Source organism: Rana temporaria, chromosome 4, assembly GCF_905171775.1.
Source record: "Rana temporaria chromosome 4, aRanTem1.1, whole genome shotgun sequence".
NCBI lineage: Eukaryota > Metazoa > Chordata > Amphibia > Anura > Ranidae > Rana > Rana temporaria.
In genome coordinates this window covers 271,493,166-271,511,954 of record NC_053492.1, presented here as the reverse complement: position 1 = coordinate 271,511,954, position 18,789 = coordinate 271,493,166, and the positions used below count along the sequence as shown (strand labels likewise).

The 18,789-nt window shown below is 44.7% G+C and overlaps 1 protein-coding gene across 1 annotated transcript in view; it reads right to left on the bottom strand.

Moving 5' to 3' along the window:
• The window catches only part of RWDD1 (RWD domain containing 1), a 45,908-nt gene that overhangs the window by 1,741 nt on the left and 25,378 nt on the right, over positions 1 to 18,789 (bottom strand). Inside the window, exons 4-6 of the mRNA XM_040350278.1 lie at positions 10,156 to 10,299; positions 6,965 to 7,097; positions 4,676 to 4,738 (exon numbers count right to left, since the gene is read on the bottom strand). Coding sequence (XP_040206212.1) covers positions 4,676 to 4,738; positions 6,965 to 7,097; positions 10,156 to 10,299 — 340 coding nt within the window. The remainder of the gene's footprint in view (positions 1 to 4,675; positions 4,739 to 6,964; positions 7,098 to 10,155; positions 10,300 to 18,789) is intronic.

Here is an 18,789-nt window from a genome sequence, read left to right as displayed (position 1 = left end):
GACTCACAAAGACCAAAGCTATAAATTAGGGGATAGCCTGTAAATGCACGTTGTATTACTATAAAGGCCATCTAGTGGTTGTATCATCAAGTAATAGATTTCTTAAAGAAAATGAGACAAAAAAAAAACAAAAAACTATACAATGTTATAGCATAATTTTATAGCGAGGTATGCTGGACAAAAAAAAAAAAAAAAAAACTTGCATTAACAAATGGCAACAGCTTCAGCCATATGGTCCTTCCATGTGCAATATTAAATAAGAATAACATACATACATATAAAAAAATATGTATTAGTGTGTACGCTAATTATGCAACGGACCACTCAACACTACTAGGTGTATGTAAAGGTGCAGCTGCTGTCAGTAAGATACACAAAAACACCCGAGAACAAATATTTAGACAGCACTATCAAAAATAAATATATGCAATAGTCATGCATCACAATAAATAATAATTCCTTCAAAAAATGTACTATATCAGTTCATCAAAAAAATAATAAATATTATAAAACATTATATAACATAACACTGAAACACCACTTATTGGAATTAATAATGCCTTCTGAGGAGCCTCAGTCTCACAGCGAAAACCTCAGTATGTGCTCACAGTAGGATACAGCAAGAAAGAAAAAAGGGAGCTCCATAGTGAAAAACCTTCTAATAATATATTTAAAAACATCACCACATACACTTAGGCCCCTTTCAGACGAACGGCAGTTTTACCGCAGCTAAAAGCATGTTTATGTTTTGCTGGAATTCAAGACTCCAGGCACAGCGATCAGCTGCATTTGTACAGTGCTTTTAGCTGCGGTTGCGTTTAGCCGCGGCACGATATTGAACGGGGATCCGACCAATACCAAGAACTGTGTCTAGTATGAATCTTGAGGGGGAACTCCATGCCAAATTTCAACTAAAAACCGGCATGGGTCCCCCCTACAGGAACATACCAGGCCCTTGGGTCTGCTATGGATTTTAAGGAGACACCCCCTGCGCCGAAAAACCGGTCCCCCCAAAATCCATACCAGACCCGTATCCGAGCAGCAGCCTGGCCGGTCAGGAAAGGGGTGGGGACGGGCGAGCACCCCCCCTCCTTAACCGTGCCAGGCCGCATGCCCTCAACATGGGGCAGGGGGGCGCCCTGTGGCCCCCCACCCCAAAGCACCTGTCCCCATGTTGATGAGGACAGGACCTCTTCCCGACAACCCTGGCCGTTGGTTGTCGGGGTCTGCGGGAGGGGAGCTTATCGGAATCCGGGAGCCCCCTTTAATAAGGGAGCCCCCAGATGCCGACCCCCCACCCTAGGTGAATGAGTATGGGGTACATCGTACCCCTACCCATTCACCTGGCAGAAAAACAATATGTAAAAAAAAAAAAAAAAAAAAAAAAACACGACACAGGGTTATTAAAGTAATTTATTAGTCAGCTCCGGGGCCCCCCCCCTCTCTTCTTTAGCTTTTTTACGAGGGGGGGATGCTTCTTCGATGTCTTCTGGGGGGAGGGGGTTGTGCAGGTCTTCACCGCCGTGTGGTTCTCTTCTGGAGCATGCTGGGACTGTGAAGACCTGCACCCCCCCCCCCCCCGAAGACGTCGAATGAGAAGACCGGGAGGGGGCCGCTGTAAAAGAGCTAAAGAAGAAAGCGCCCCCCCGGCGGAAGAGAACCAGACGGCGGTGAAGACCTGCACTTTTTTAGTTGAAATTTGGCGTGGAGTTCCTCCTCAAGATTTATACCAAATGCAGCTGACACAGTGCACTGTGGTTACCTGCGGTTATGTGCCGATAGCTGCGGGATTTCGCAGCTGGCCGCATCCAGTTCTATTTTTTCTATCCGCACAAAACCGCGGGGAAAAAAAACGCAGGTAACCGTAGTGTGTGAATGATGTCATAGGAAAGCATTGTGTGCTTCTAGCTGCGGTAAAATCCCTAGCTAAAAGCACCATTCTATCCGTCCGTCTGAAAGGGGCCTTACATATCACTGTGTTGCGACCAACACTAGAAACAAACAGTATCTCTTAACCAAGCCAGTTCCAGCCACACTTCCTGGCTGCAAACTCGGCGTGCATGGCAACGTCACGTATAAAAGCTCCGCGGGATCCTGCTGTGCACTGTGAGCATACATTGAGGTTGCTGCTGTGAGATTTAGGCTGGGTTTACACCGCAGCACGTAGCAGCTCACAGCAGGGGGCATGTGCATTCCCGTTCTCCGTTTCATGTCTGATTACATCCCAAATTTCAGGCTGAATTCGGACCGGAAACAGACCAGAAGACACACAGGTCTCCCGTGCAATTCTCACCGGAGCCGCTCCGGAGATGTATGAACCTGCTCCATAGAGAGTCGGTCACAATCTCCTGACATGTGAATTGGATGCGTAAGAAAACCACATCCAATTCGTACTAGTGTGAACACAACCAGAAGCTCTTCAGAAGGCATTATTAGTTCCAATAAGTTGCATTTCAGTGAAATTTCTATGGTTCTATGGTATGCTCTTTAGCTGGTGTTCCATGTTAACCAGCAATTATTTCTGGTGAGTTATTAGATGAGATTGATTGGCGTTGGATGGCACATCTGTGGTGTAAACTGATAGAATCTGTGGATGGTGGCAGTTTTGTGCACTTTAAGGATTTAAAGTTTTTCCACGTGACATTTTATTGAGTGGAAATACATATTGACATAGAGAAGACTTTTTTTTGCAAAATTCTTTGGAAGAAATGTAATTACAAGATGGGACACTTTTATTTTATGTTTGTATTTTTTGCACATTACATACTGAACACTTTATTTTAAATGTTTTAGAATATTTATTAGATTTTGATGAACTGATATAGAACAGTGAAATAATGATTTTTTTTAAGGAATCTATTTATTGTGATGCATGACTATTTATTGTATGCATCTTTGTGATAGCACGGTTTAAATATTTGCTCACACACACACACAAAACCTTCCGCCATTAACATAAAAGATTAAATCAACAGGAAGCATTCTCCGACCTCTTCATTAATTTCAAGGCTCAAGTGGCTCAGGAAACCGATCCCTGATGTAAAATAAAGGCAACATGAGCTGACCTTTTTTCCTCATTTACAGTTGTGCTTAAAAGTTTGCATACCCCGGCAGAAAGTTTGTGATTGACATTGAAAATATGACTGATCATGCAAAAAAAAAAATTTTTAAAATGTAGCTGTACTTCTCGTTTGGCTGCAATTCGCTTTGCACTCCTGTGACCAAAGTGCGGGCTGAAATCAGTTCTCTGCTGACATCACAGAAGTCAGTTCAGGCTCCACGTCATCCCGACCACATAATTGGGATCCGCCAGATCCCTTGACTTGCCTGCTCGCCCCCTCCCCCCTCAAGAGGCTTTCTCCACACCAGGGAGAAATCCTCGCATTACGGTGTGTAGTTACCGACGGAAGAACAGGAAGTGAGGATTTCTCAGAAGAAATAAGGACATTTAAAAGCAAAATCGAAGGATGAGGTAAGTGAAGGAGGACTGCACTAAGGTAAAGGAAGCTATTTAGGGGGAAAAAAATACCTTTACAACCCCTTTAAAATAAATATATATATATATATATAGATTATATTCAAAGCCTTGAATACTTGAATATGCCAGTCAGTACTGTTCAATCACCTAAGAAGTGGAAACATTTATGGATCTCTTGATATCAAGCCAAGGTCAGGTAGACCAAGAAAGATTGCGGCCACAACTGTCAGAAGAATTGTTTGGTATACAAAAGAAATACTCACAGGTAAGGAGCACAATGCTTGAACAAAAATGTGCTGCATGGTCGAGTTGCCAGAAAAAAGCCTAACAAAAGCCTTGACTCACCTTACAGCTTCTGGCACACACTACTCTGGAGTGACGACACCAAAATAAAGCTTGATGGTCACAACCATAAGCGCCATGTTTGGAGAGGGGTCAACCAGGCATAAAGCGACAAGAATACCATCCCCACTGTGAAGCATGGTGGTGGCTCACTGATGTTTTGGCGGATGTGTGAGCTCTGAAAGCACGGGGAATCTTGTGAAAATGGATGGCAAAATAAATGCAGCATGTTATCAAAAAATACTGGCATACCAATTCAATTCTTCTGCGTGAAAATTCCATGAGCATGGATGCTCTTGAAATTTATAGCACGACAATGAACCAAAGCACAAGTTGACCCTCCGGGGATTACAGCAGAAAAAGGTGAAGGTTCTGGAGAGGCCATCACTGTCTCCTGACCTTAATCTCATCAAGCCACTCTGGGGAGAGCTCAAAACGTGCGGTTCATGCAAGACGACCATGGGCTTTGCATGACCTGGAGGCATTTTGCCAAGACGAATGGGCAGCTATACCACCTGCAAGAATTCAGGGCCTCAAAGACAACTATTATAAAAGACTGCACACAGTCATTGATGCTAAAAGGGCAATATACAATGTAAAGAACTAAGGGTATGCAGACTTTTGAATAGGGGTCATGTTTTTTACTTGTTGCCATATTTTCTTTTATGATTGTGCCATTCTGGTATGACCTACAGTTAGATATGAATCCCATAAAAAATAAAAAAAATGTGTTTTGCCTGCTTACTCATTTCTTCTTTAAAAAAAAAAAAAAAATGGTACATACTGTATACCACTAAGGGTATGCAAACATTTGAGCACAACGGTATCTATAACAAACAGAAAATGAGAACAAACCTTCTTCCAGGAACTTGATGTCAGAGGTGTCCAGATTATGGTCCGTTTCAAACAATTGCTTTCCTGCATGATAAAATGTAGAAATGTGTATGTTACATTCAGTGATATCAATTAACACAACAGAAATAAAATACCACAATTTAAAAACAGAATTAATGTTTAACTTTAACATACAGAATTCTGCTCATGCTTTTGTAACAATGAGTTGAGAAAGAAAACTATGTAGTAAGCATAAGGGCTCTTTCACACGGGGCGGATCAGTGATGATCCACTCCGTGAATCTCCGCTTGCTCAGCAGGGATCGCTCCGTTGATCCACGCCGAGCCAGCAGATGACAGAGCGGTCCCCGCACACTGTGCAGGGACCGCCATGTCTTTTCTCCGCTCTCCTCTATGGGAGGGGATCGGATGAACACGGACCGTCTGTCCCTGTTCATCTGATCCGATGACGAATGGAAAAATAGGGGGTTGCCTCCGTCTGCAGAATCGGACGATTGCGGAACCGGGTGAGATTGGGTGTCAGCGGATGTTCATCCGCTGACACCCGCAATCTCATAGGGACCAATAAATGTCCCTTTTTCATTCGTACATGGATGAATGAAAAAGCGGACATACGGCCCGTGTGAAAGAGCCCTTATACAGTAGAAAAAACACACACACACACCAATTAACACGTGAATACAGGAAAGGTCCATTTCAAAAAAGCACAGTGGATTCAGGATAGGGTTAATGAGCTTATTTTGTTCTGGATAATGCTTACTACAGAGTTTATGTAGTTAAGACATAGCAACAAACTAAAAGCAGAAGTGTAACTAAACCAAAGAACAAAAATTGCACTGCTGTACAGTAACATTTGATCCTGTGCACTGTGCTGTGGTAAAATTTAGCATGTCAGCATTTGATCACAGCTGACTGGTGAGGAATGTGAAGTGGGAGGGGCCGGAGGAGACCCTATCTTTCGATTTTGGCATAGGTGTTAATGCTACGAGACACCACAAAGTCGGAGACACAGTGAATAACACTACCTGCGATTATAGTTGCCATTAAAAGCCCCTGCTACGGTTCTCAGATCAACAGATGACCTTAATCAAGAGCACCTAAATTGGTTGATCAGAACTCCCCCCAGCACAGCCACTCATCCCATTCCCCCAACCAAGGAGTAAGATAAGGAATACAAATAGAGAATACAAGGAAGGGAGAGAAAAAGAGGGGGGGGAACAAAAAAAAAAAAAAAAAGGGTGAGAAAGAATAAGAGAACAAGAAAGGAGGCTAGAGTGAGGGACGGGAAAAAAAAAAAAAAAAAAATTAGGACAGAGAGAGATAAAAGGGAAAGTAAGGAGAACAAAGAGAAAGAGTGGTACATCCTAAAGTGTTTTTTAATACTGTACGAGTGGAAGGGAGTACTAAATGTCCTTGGGTTAGGGGTGCAAATTACTTGTCTTGCCTTGGGTGCTGACCTCCCACGCTACAAAATTTATTTTACTGTTCGCTACAACTTGGGAAGTTTTTTCAAGGGGTTATGGCACTAGAAGGTTGAGAACCACTGGTCTAAGGGTACAATTACCTTAAAGAAGTTGTAAACCTTCGTGTTTTTCTCCTTAATGCATCCTATGCACCTTACAGTCACCGTCCCCCACTTACCTGAGCCCCTAATTTCCGAGGGCGCGATCCCGCGTTGTTCTCCCCCATGACTGATCGGCTCTTCATTGGTTAGATTGATAGCAGCGCAGCCATTGGCTCTCGCTGCCGTCAATCAAATCCAATGACGCAGCCGCCGGGGGGCGGGGCCAAGTCATACAATCGGCGGCTCTCTCCCGAGGTAACCCCCTTGGGAGAGAGCTTCCCAGAGGGGGTTAGCTCTTTCGGGGAGGAGCCCCGACAGCCGCCGTGGGACCCCAGAAGAGGATGATCGGGCCACTCTGTGCAAAACTAACTGCACAGTGGAGGTATGACATGTTGATAAATTAAAAATATTGAAGCTTTAACATAAGACTGTACAAGACCCTGTACACACTGGCAGAATGTCAGGAGACACTTGCAGGTACAAAAAAAAAATACCGACCAATATTCTGCCCGTGTGTATGTCGGTCTGCTTCTGTCGGACGTGCATGCTGGAAAACCAGCAGCCGACCTTGCATGGTTAGTACAGCGGCTCCTGACCGGAGCTGTCAGTTTTATTTTGTTGAAAAAAAACTGTAGTGTGTACCAGGCTTAAGAGGGCGATGGCCAAATAAAAAATTTAGTGAACGCTACAAAACATTCACATAATGGCACTGCATACAAAACTTACCAGTTAATTTAATCTTTCCCGATTGCTCTTCTTCCTTCAGTTTTTTTCGCCTCATTTCTGCTAAGTCACTATCAAATTTGGCCTTCCAACTAAGAAAGTTTTCAATTGTTACAGGAGTTCCATGAAAACGCACCTAGAATATTTAAATGTTAATGTTGTTTATAAAATACATATTTTTTGTACATGTCTATTACAACACAAAATATGAAAATATTTTATCCCTAAAATGTTGGCAAACGCTTTTCTTTTTTTATGTAGTTGTGGCAAATGGATCTTTAAAGGACCCTTTTACACTTGTGCGACTTTGGACATCAGAGTCGCATTACAAGTTGTATCCCATGATACCCATTAATATCTGTGCGACTTCAAAGTAGTCCCTGTACTACTTTGGTGCGAATTTGATGCAAGTTGAGGTCCATAGTTTACACAGGCATTCCCTGAATTCGAAAAAAAAAAAAAAAAAAAAAAACATTCAAGTCGCAGCAGTGTGAAAGGGGCATGAAGCCCAACGCCATCTTCAAGCTAAGAGGATACTGTAAGACATATTCTCACAAGTACTTATGGGGAAAAGTTTGTATTGTTGGCGATTTGGTGCACTGGATACCTTTGCTGCCATTGCTGGGTGCCCAGCGCATCCCTGTACCTTTAAGGCCTCATGCCCACGGGCGTTTTTACAGCCGCTTTTAGGAGCATTTTTTACAGCTTAAAAATGCCTCTCCATGTAATTCTATTGCCACACGCGCGCACACGCACACACACACACACACACACACACACACACACATTAAGGAGCTGTAAGTGGCATAGGCGTTTTTAAGCACCAAAAAAATAAAAAAATAAAACAGGACCAGCTCGTTCTGAGGCTCCAGCGCTAGAGCTGTAAAACCGCCAGATGCCGGTAAAAGCTGTTAAACGCGGTTTAACGTTGTATAGAGAGCGTTAAGCCTTGTCAGGCGTATTTCTGCCTCAATTCAAAAATCAATGGTTCCCTATGGAAGCCCAGTGATTTGAATAGAAGTCGCACCGCAAGTCGGATCATGATGATGCGACTTGTGTGCTGAGGATCTTCAAAGGGAACCCCCTCCAAAATAAAAAAATGGTGTGGGGTTCCCCCCCCCAGGACGATACCAGACCCGTTGCTCTGGTATAGATTTTAAAGGGTAACCCCCACACCATTTTGTTGGTACCACCCCAAGTTCCAGACCCTTATCAGGACACTCAGCCCAGCAGGTCAGCAAACGAGTGCTCACACCCCCCCCCCCCCCCCAGACCATACCAGGCAACCAAAGCACCTTGTCCCCATGTTGAGGAGGACAAGGCCTCTTCCTGACAACTCTGGCCAGCACTAAATGTTTAACAAATGTCACATTCACTGCTTCAAAAATATGCCCTTTAGGTCCTGCCCACACAAGCAGACGGCAGGCAGTATTAGATGGAATTTGAGTAGTGGTTTTGCTGCCTCCAACCATCCACCTTAATAAAGCAATGCTTACAGCTATACCCATGCTGTGGCAAAGGCAAAAGTTAAACGGCATGTTGGATTTGGCACTCAGAAAATTGTATTTAACATTTTTCCAAAACTCCATTCAACAACTGTAAAATAGAAAAATGCAAATCAGCAGAACAAAAGTTCTGCATACAATATTTTGCCTTCATGCAAGTTGCCCAACACAATAATGAGGAGTGACTCCACAAAAATAGATGACTTTTAAAGTTTACTAACATGTATAAAATTCTAGTAAAATGTGCTTACAATTCTTCGCTCCTTCCAAGACCTATGTTTGACCCATTCCATCCCAAGATCTACTTTTTTCAAATATCTGCAAATACGACATGCCTTACAACGAATTGGAAAATGTCTAGACCGCCTCCTTGAACTTACCGATTCTCCCAATGCTACATGCAAAGAACTCCTCCTACCAAAAAAACCTCCACATTATGTATTTGGAAATGTGCTCTTTCCTTTACTTCTGCCTCAGATTCCAGGCATTCCACATACTCCTTAACTTTAAAATACTTCTGCTGCATTTCACATTGAGAATCTTCCCAGAAACATCTGCATGACTGGTACATCACACCCTCCAAACTAGTGGAAATGTATTCAGAACATTCTCCTTTTTGTTGGAGAAAATGTGGCGAGCCAGGTACCCTGGCCCATATTTGGTGGCACTGCCCTAACGTTCAGGCCTTTTGGTTCAAAGTATTTTCGCTAATTGCTGTTATCAGGGACTTCATGCTCACATAACCCTAAATCTGCTTTGCTGGGCTTAGACAAACTCCTGGCCAATCAACATCCATCCCATAATCACCCACATCTTCAGAACAGCCCGATTATCTATCGCCCGCAACTGGAAACTTTCAACAACCCCTGACTATGCTTCCTTTATCCTAATCCTCAACGAGCATGCCTTTTATGAATACTCTTTCGCTAGAGCTCACCTACTACTATCCAAATGTATCTGTCACTGGACTCCATGGCTTCAACACCCTAACTGCTCTTTCCAACCGTAATTAGACAAATCTCACTACGATTGCCCCAGAACTACACCTGGAGCTTATGTTTAAGTCTAAAGGTTCCTAGGGAGAAATGGCATCTACAAGTCATTCTTCCTATTATGCTCTTACATGATTTGGTATACTATAATCCTTACCCTATCTGCAACATACCATAATGGGCAAAGTAATTTGTTTTACACTTAATAAAAACCGTACCAACCTCTCATCCCTTACTTACCACAACCCCCCCCCCCCCTTATCCCCATCAACCCCTTCCCTTACCTGCCCCTCCCCCGTTGCTTCTCCTTTATTGCCCCCCTCAGACCTTCTCTAGGGCACTTCTGGTCAATATGTACCCCCTGCATACCCAACTATATATTATGGTTTTACACCCATTTGTTACCGGTATTGATAAGTATAAGAATGTACCACCATTTCTTCCTTTACTTTATTTTCAATTAGGAAATATAAAAAAAAAAAAAGTCTAATAAAATGTGCTACAGGAAAGGTCAGAAGGTTGTCAGCTGCAAGTAAAGTGCACCTGTCAAATTCTGAACAATCACAGAAGCATCCCAAACTGATGCCATTGACACAATACAGTAGCCTGTTGGCACAGGTACTTTAAATGATGGAGCATGATGAGTGGCGATTCCGTACCTTCACATTTCAGAATGCCCATTCTTACCAACGCTTACCTTCTCTGCTTCCTCTGCCTCTTTTTCCACTATTAATTTTGCCTCTTCTCTTCTAGTTTTTATTTGGTCTACAATTTCATTAAGTCTATCTTGAACTGCAGACACTAGGGTGAAAATCATCACCATTCCTAGATTCTCCTGAGCCTAGAATTAGAGAATAAAATAAAAACATTACATTAACAACAGCAACTTGATTATAAAGGTTTATTTGAATACCTAAATAAAGTCAATAATGCAAAAAAAAAAAAAAAAATTGCTGAACCAAAAATTCATATCCAAACATTTTTTTACAGGTGTTTTAACACTTTTGTTGTAACAAATAATACAGTCTATGAATCATGACTTATTGGATTCCCATTTTTGAGTAATTTTCAGAAGAATTGAACCTCCTGATTTGATCTTGCCCAAACGCTGCACATGCATGGCATATAGGCCACAAAAAACAGTGTGTTTGACAGAGACCAGCAGTGGTGAAATGACCATCTACATGAGGCCATTAGGATTCTGTGAATGTCAACATTTCTAAGGGTTTTTCTATTCTAGCATCGGTTTAATTGCACAGTGCAGCACATGTCCATATGCATTTTGTTTTTACTTTAAATGTAAAAAAACAGCACGGTTATTAAAATTTTAATTTTACCTAGAGTAAAATCTGAATAAATGCATTTATGCAAATGACAGATAAAAAGACAAGATAGAGAGATGCTAAAACATCAAAGGAGTAGTGAAAATATCTTTTAGGTACAGTGCCTTGAAAAAGTATTCATACCCCTTGAAATTTTGTCATGTTACAACCAAAAACTTAAATGTATTTTATTGGGATTTTATGCGATATTCCAACACAAAGTGGCACATAATTGTAAAGTGGAAGGAAAATTTTAAATGGATTTCAAACCTTTAACCACTTAAGGACCCGCTCACGTACATATATGTTGGCACTTTAAAGATGGATATCTCAATAGCGGAAGCAGCCGCTGCCACAACCGAGATATCCATCTTTCCTGTGAGCGGTCCTGTAAACGATAACTGTGGTCTCCGCGGCGGATTTGCCGCAAAATCACCGTTTTCGGTGGCGGGAGAGGGCCCCCCCTCCGCCGCTTACTGGAGCCGTCGGCAGCGGCGGAGGCGATCGTGTCCTTCTTCCTGCTTGGCTGGGATACGAGTGAGGGCAAGATGGCCCCCACCCGTCCCCATAGCAGGGCGGAGGCGATGTCAAAACGTCTCTTCCGCCCATGCTTCTTAAAGGCACATTTTCCTGTTGTCATTTTTTCAAATGACAATTTATTTTATCTTTTTTGCATTTTAGTCTAAATATGAGATCTGAAGTCTTTTTGACCCCAGATCTCATATTTAAGAGGACCTGTCATGCTTTTTCCTATTGCATGGGATGTTTACATTCCTTGTAATAGGAATAAAAGTGACCCATTTTTTTTTTTTTTTTAAACCGTGTAAAAATTAATAAATTAAAACAAACAAAAAAATGTTTTTAAAGCGCCCCGTCCCGACGAGCTTGCACGCAGAAGCGAACGCATATGTGAGGTATCGCCGCGATTGTTATGCCCCGTACACACCATCACTTTATGTGATGAAAAAAAAAGAGATTTTTAATACAGCTTACCTGTAAAATCTTTCTTGGAGTACATCACGGGACACAGAGCGGCATATTCATTACTATGTGGGTTATATGGAGTACCTTCAGGTGATGGACACTGGCAATCTCAAACAGGAAATGCCCCTCCCTTTATAACTCCCTCCCATAGGAGGAGTACCTCAGTTTTGTAGCAAGCAGTATGCCTCCCAAAATAGTCCCCATAAGAGGGGTGGGAGCTCTGTGTCCCGTGATGTACTCCAAGAAAAAGATTTTACAGGTAAGCTGTATTAAAAATCTCTTTTTCTTTATCGTACATCACGGGACACAGAGCGGCATATTCATTACTATGTGGGATGTCCCAAAGCAATGCTTACAATGAGGGGAGGGAGAACATCTTCCAAAGACAAAAGGATTTAATTTAGAGATATACTCAAATCATAATAAATCCAACTTAGTTGAGAAAAAATAATTTTAAATTTTAAATTTAACTCAAAAGGGAGCCCCCGGAATCCGAGGGTCTCAAACTGCAGCCTGCAGCACTGCCTGCCCAAAGGCTGTATCAGTATTCCTTCTTACGTCCAACTGGTAGAATTTTGTAAACGTGTGGACAGAAGACCAGGTTGCCGCCTTGCAAACTTGAGCCATAGAGATCTGGTGGTGTGCTGCCCAGGAGGCGCCCATGGCCCTAGTAGAATGAGCCTTTAATGATAACGGAGGAGGCAACCCCTTCAAGCCGTAGGCCTGAGTGATTAACTGTTTAATCCACCTCGAGATGGTGGATTTTGCAGCTGCCTGCCCCTTCTTGGGCCCATCCGGTAAAATGAACAACACATCTGTTTTCCGGATCTTCTCTGTAGCTTTAAGATAGGCCTTCATGGCCCTGACAATATCCAAGGTATGCAGCAACCCTTTCTTTCTGGAAGTAGGTTTAGGAAAGAAGGATGGTAATACCAAATCCTGGTTTAGATGAAAACTGGATATAACCTTCGGTAGGAAGGAAGGATGAGGGCGGAGAACGACCTTGTCCTTATGTAAAATAAGATATGGTTCCTTACAGGATAAGGCTGCCAGTTCCGATACTCTTCTGGCGGAAACTATGGCGACCAAAAATACTAACTTCCTTGTCAGTAAAACCAAAGGAATTTCAGCCAACGGCTCAAAAGGTTGTTTCTGTAAACTTGACAGAACAAGATTTAAATCCCACGGACAAAGCGGGGATTTAACTGGAGGATTAATACGTAAGACCCCTTGAAGGAAGGTCTTAACTAGCGAGTGGGTGGCCAGCGGCCGCTGAAACCACACTGACAAAGCTGAAATCTGTCCCTTGATTGTGCTTAATGCCAGTCCTTTGTCCACTCCTAGCTGGAGAAAACTTAATACTCTATCGATGGTAAACTTGCGAGAAAGCCATCGCTTGGACTCACACCAGCCTACATAGGCCTTCCAGACCCTGTAATAAATCACCCTAGAGACCGGTTTCCTGGCTCTGATTAGGGTAGAGATTACTTTTTGAGACAGACCTCTACCCCTGAGAATCAGGGATTCAGCCTCCAGGCCGTCAAATTTAGATGCCGTAAGGCAGGGTGGAGGATCGGACCTTGCGATAGCAGGTCTGGCCGTAGAGGAAGAGTCCAAGGGTCTCCCACTACCATCTTCAGGATTAGTGAATACCATGCCCTTCTGGGCCATGCTGGAGCTACCAGGATGACTGGTATGTGCTCCACCCTGATCCTGCGCAGCAGGCGGGGTAGTAACTGGAGCGGGGGAAATACATAAAGAAGTTTGAACTGATGCCAAGGGCAAACCAGCGCATCGGTTCCGTAGGCCATCGGATCCCTTGAGCGGGATATGAACCTGTCTAGCTTCTTGTTGAGTCTCGATGCCATGACATCCACGTCCGGCACTCCCCATCTTTGGCAGAGTGCTTGAAAGATTTGTGGATGTAGAGACCATTCCCCCGGCAACAGAGTCTGGCGACTTAAGAAGTCCGCCTGAAGGTTGTCCACTCCTGGAATAAATATTGCCGATATGCAGGGCACATGAGCCTCTGCCCACAGGAGAATCAAGCTCACCTCTCTCTGAGTGGCTTGACTCTTGGTTCCCCCTTGGTGATTTATGTATGCCACGGCCGTGGCATTGTCTGATTGAATTCTCACCGGGAACCCCTGCAATTTGGACGTCCAAGCCCTGAGGGCTAGTCGAGCAGCTCTGAGCTCCAAGATGTTGATGGGCAACTGCCTCTCTGGCTTTGCCCAAGTACCCTGGCGAGTGCAACCATCCAAAATTGCTCCCCAGCCTGTCAGGCTGGCGTCCGTGGTTACTATCTTCCAAGCCACTGGGCTGAAAGACTTCCCCTTCACTAGATTCTGAGGGTCTAACCACCAACATAGACTTTGTCGGACTCTTGATGAGAGCGGCAAAGGGATATCCAAGGCCTGTGGCCTCCTGCTCCATACTGACAGGATGGCTGCCTGCAGGATGCGAGTGTGGCTCTGGGCGTACGGTACCGCCTCGAATGTGGCCACCATCTTGCCTAGTAACCGCATACATAGGCGAATAGTCGGTTCTTTCTTGCTTAGAACCAGTAGGATTAAAACCTTGATGGCTTTGACCTTTATCAGAGGTAGAAACACCCTTTGTTGTTCTGTGTCTAACCTCATGCCGAGATATTCCAACTGCCTTGTGGGCTGGAATGCTGACTTTTCTCGATTTAGGACCCAGCCGAACCTCTCGAGGTACTGGACCGTGAGGGCCACTGCTCGTTCCAAGCCAGGAGACGAGTGATCTATGACTAGGAGGTCGTCCAGGTACGCTAGGATCGTGACCCCTTGGATCCTTAGCCTGGCTAGGATTGGAGCTAGGACCTTCGTGAACACCCGGGGGGCCGTAGCCAACCCAAAGGGAAGCGCCACGAATTGGAAATGACGCGAAGCCACCATAAAGCGTAGAAATCTTTGATGTGGCTGATAAATTGGAACATGAAGGTAGGCATCCTTTATGTCTATGGATGCCATGAAGTCGTCCTTCTGGAGTGTGGCAGCTGCTGACCGCACGGATTCCATCCGAAATGAGCGGACCTTTAGGTATGCATTTACCATCTTTAGGTCCAAAATTGGCCTGACATCTCCGTTGGACTTTGGGATGATGAATAGGTTGGAGTAGAAACCCAGCCCTTGTTCTAGGACTGGTACCTCTACTATTACTTCCTGGGAGAGTAGATGATTCAATGCCGTCATTAATGCGGCTCCCTTCTCCGGATCGTTTGGAACCCTTGACTCCTGGAAATGAGGAGGAGGAAACTTTAGGAAGTCTAGTTTGTAGCCCGTAGCCACGGAAGACCGTACCCATCTGTCGGGAATGCTGGCTTCCCAAACCTCTGAAAAGAGACGCAGCCTTCCCCCCACCCTCGTGGGTGGGGGCGCCCCTTCATAAGGTCGGCTTGGGGGCTGGTTTTGCTGGTTTGCGAAACCACTGCTTCTTGCCTCTAGCGGCCTGTCCCTGCGATTTGTTGTTGAAGTTAAAGTTTGATCTTGCAGGAGGCCGTCGATACTGTTTGGCATTAGAGGGCCCCTGCCCAGGGGAGTGCTGTCGTTTAAACGCAGGCCCCTGAAATTTTTTCTTGGTTGGCAAAAGAGTACTTTTGCCGCTTGAAATGGTCTGAATGTATTTATCCAGGTCTTCTCCGAAGAGTCGTCCTCCATGGAAGGGGAACCCTACCAGGAGCTTCTTGCATGGGGGCTCGGCCTCCCAGCTCTTTAACCATAAGAGTCTTCTCATATGGATAAGGGATAACGATAAACGTGACGCTTGCTGGATAGAATCCTTAATCGCATCTACCGTAAAGCGTATGGCCCTAGGGACATCCGAAAATTCTTCTGCCTGCTGGGCAGGAATAAGTTTAAGCATCTGCTTAGTTTGATCCGATAATGCTTGTGCAACCCCAATCGCAGCCACAGCTGGCTGCACTACTGCCCCTGCAGTAGTGAAGGAGCTTTTAACCACTTCTCTACTTTGGGTGTTTTTCAGATTTGGTGTTTACAAGACTAAAACATTTTTTTTTGCTAGAAAATTACTTAAAACCCACAAACATTATATATTTATTTTTTTCTAATACCCTAGAGAATAAAATGGCGATCATTGCAATACTTTTTGTCACACCATATTTGCGCAGCGGTCCTACAAGCGCACTTTTTTTGGAAAAAAATCACTTTTTTGAATTAAAAAATAAGACAGCAATAAATTTGGCCCAATTTTTTTATATATTGTGAAAGATAATGTTACGCCGAGTAAAATGGTACCCAACATGTCACGCTTACAAATTGCGCCCGCTCGTGGCATGGCGTCAAACTTTTACCCTTAAAAATTAAAAGGCGACGTTTAAAAAAATCTATAGGTTGCATTTTTTGAGTTACAGAGTAGGCCTAGGGCTATAATTATTGCTCTCGCTCTAACGATCGCGGCGATACCTCACTTGTGTCGTTTGAACACCGTTTTCATATGCGGGCGCTACTCACGTATGCGTTCGCTTCTGCGCACGAGCTCGTCGGGACGGGGCGCTTTAAACATTTTTTTTTTTTTTCTTATTTATTTTTATTTATTTTATTATTTTTTTACACTGGAAAAAAAAAAAAAAAAAAAAAAAAGATCACTTTTATTCCTATTACAAGGAATGTAAACATCCCTTGTAATAGAAAAAAGCATGACAGGTCCTCTTAAATATGAGATCTGGGGTCAAAAAGACCTCAGATCTTATATTTAGACTAAAATGCAAAAAAAAAAAAAAAATTGGAAAATGTCATTTTTTCAAATGACAAAAAAAAAAAATGTTTCTTTAAGAGGCTGGGCGGGACTGACGTTTTGACGTCACTTCCGCCCAGCCGAGCTATGGGGACGGGCGAAGGAGATTTTTCCTTCAGTCTCGTCCCCGCTCAGATGCCGAACGGTCCCGATCGCCTCCGCCGCTACCGACGGCTCCGGTAAGCAGCGGAGGGTGCGGGAGAGCGGCCCTCTCCCGCCGCCGATAACGGCGATCTCGCGGCGAATCCGCCGCGGAGACCGCCGTTATCATGTACCGGACCGCTGACACTAAAGATGCATACCTCGGTTGTGGCAGCAGCTGCTGCCGTTACCGAGATATGTATCTTTAAAGTTAGGCCGTATATAGTCGTACAGCGGTCTGGAAGTGGTTAAGTAATGCTTCCAAGCGTTTATCAACCGGATCCCTTGAACACCTGTATGTTTTCTACAGGGCATGTTAAAGATTTGTTAACACATGAGATGGCTGCGTCCACCGCCGGGGTTGCCCATCTCTTGGAAAATTTATCTTCCATAGGATATAAGGCAGAGAATCTTTTAGGTGGTAAAAAGATTCTATCTGGCTTGGTCCAATCTTGGAACATAACTTCCTCTAGCAGAGGATGGATCGGAAAAACTGCGTTGTTTTGAGGCGCCCTTAGTGAGCCCAAAGCTGAAACAGTCGATACTTGGAGATCTGGTACTGGCAAGTTGAATGCACTATGGACCAAGTCCGTTAAGGCTTGAACCCACCAGCTCTCCCCTTGGGAGGCTGCCCCAGACTCCCCTGTATCCGGATCCTCGATCCCCGAACCTGCTTGGTCCTTGTCCAAGAGGTCGTCCAATTCCCCTGCGGAAAGGACCTCCTCCTCTGAGGGTCCACGCTCGGGCGACGGAGATCTATTCCGTTTTCTGCCCCGCATAGCCTTGGCTATCATCTTTTCCATTCTTTTTTCCATCTCCTTTAAGGAGGTGGACAGTACCTCGTCCGTGACCACCCTAGGGTTGGACTGACCCGTGCCAGCTCCAGCCCCAGATCCCGATGGTCCCATCAAGGCTCCCTCTCGGGAAAGCAGCGGCATAACTTTGTCCGAGACCTCAGACTCTCTGGGGGAATCCCCACCTCTTGTACCCTCTGAACCAGACGCCATGGTACAATACCGAGGTACGCCCGCTAACTTATTGGTGTTTGGAACTATAAATAGTTATTGCCCAAAAACCCGTTTGGGGGATAAAAAATGCCTTCTTTCCCTTTAATGGTTGTTTTTTTTTTTCTTTTTTCAAACCCAAGAGAGAAAAAACATTCTGTCCCCCTTAGTAGTATTGCCAAAAAACTGCTGAGATAGAAAAGAACAGCCTAACTCTAGGCTCCAGGACAGTCTTATTGAAGACTGTAATATCTGTTTCGGCCACTGTGTGTCCTCGGCGCCCCGTGCTGCCGCTCTGGTCTCTTCCTCTCTTAGTTCCAGCATACACTGAGCTGGGAACAAATGGAAGGGCCGCCCCTTCCTTTAACATGCTGGCCCGCCCTTCCCCCCTCAGCTAACGGCGCGAAATTGCGCCCATATCACGGGGACGCGCGCGCCCGCCGGCGGGGGGGGGGGGGGTTGTTAAGGAGACCACACGAGGAGGCAGTTTGTCCTGTCTCCAGGCTAGGAGGAAAAACCATGGCAGCAATCGCCTGGAGGCTTTGCAGGTAAGCACAGCTCTCTTTACACACACACACACACACACAGGCTTCTTTCTCAATGTTACAATACTACCAGGGAGTTCACCTTTTATGGGGAATACACATAGAGCCATCCTATCTTTAAGACATGTGACTTACTTTGCCAGATGCAGCGCATAACTTTAGGCATGTCCCCTGTGAACCCCCCAGAAAAACCTGCTAAGAACCAAGTTCCGCAAGTTTCCCCTCACTTACCTGCTCCATGCCGCAGGACTTTGCAAAGCAAGAGGCCCAATCTTCCCCCATCTCCGTGGGGCATTGACCTTCAGGCCCTGGGTTCCTATGAAGGATCCACTGTCCTGGGCCCATATAGCACTCTGGCAACAGAAACATTAGGCCCCCAAAGGTTTCTAAGTTCTGGGCCCAGGGTCCAGCTCTCTAAAAAGAAAAGCATTATGGGCTATACCCCTTTGGTTTGGGGTCCGGTTACCGACCCCTTTGGTTTGGGGTCCGGTTACTGACCACTTTAGCGCTGAGGCCTTTGGACAGAACCGGTTAGCCCACCTAATCCCAAGGATGT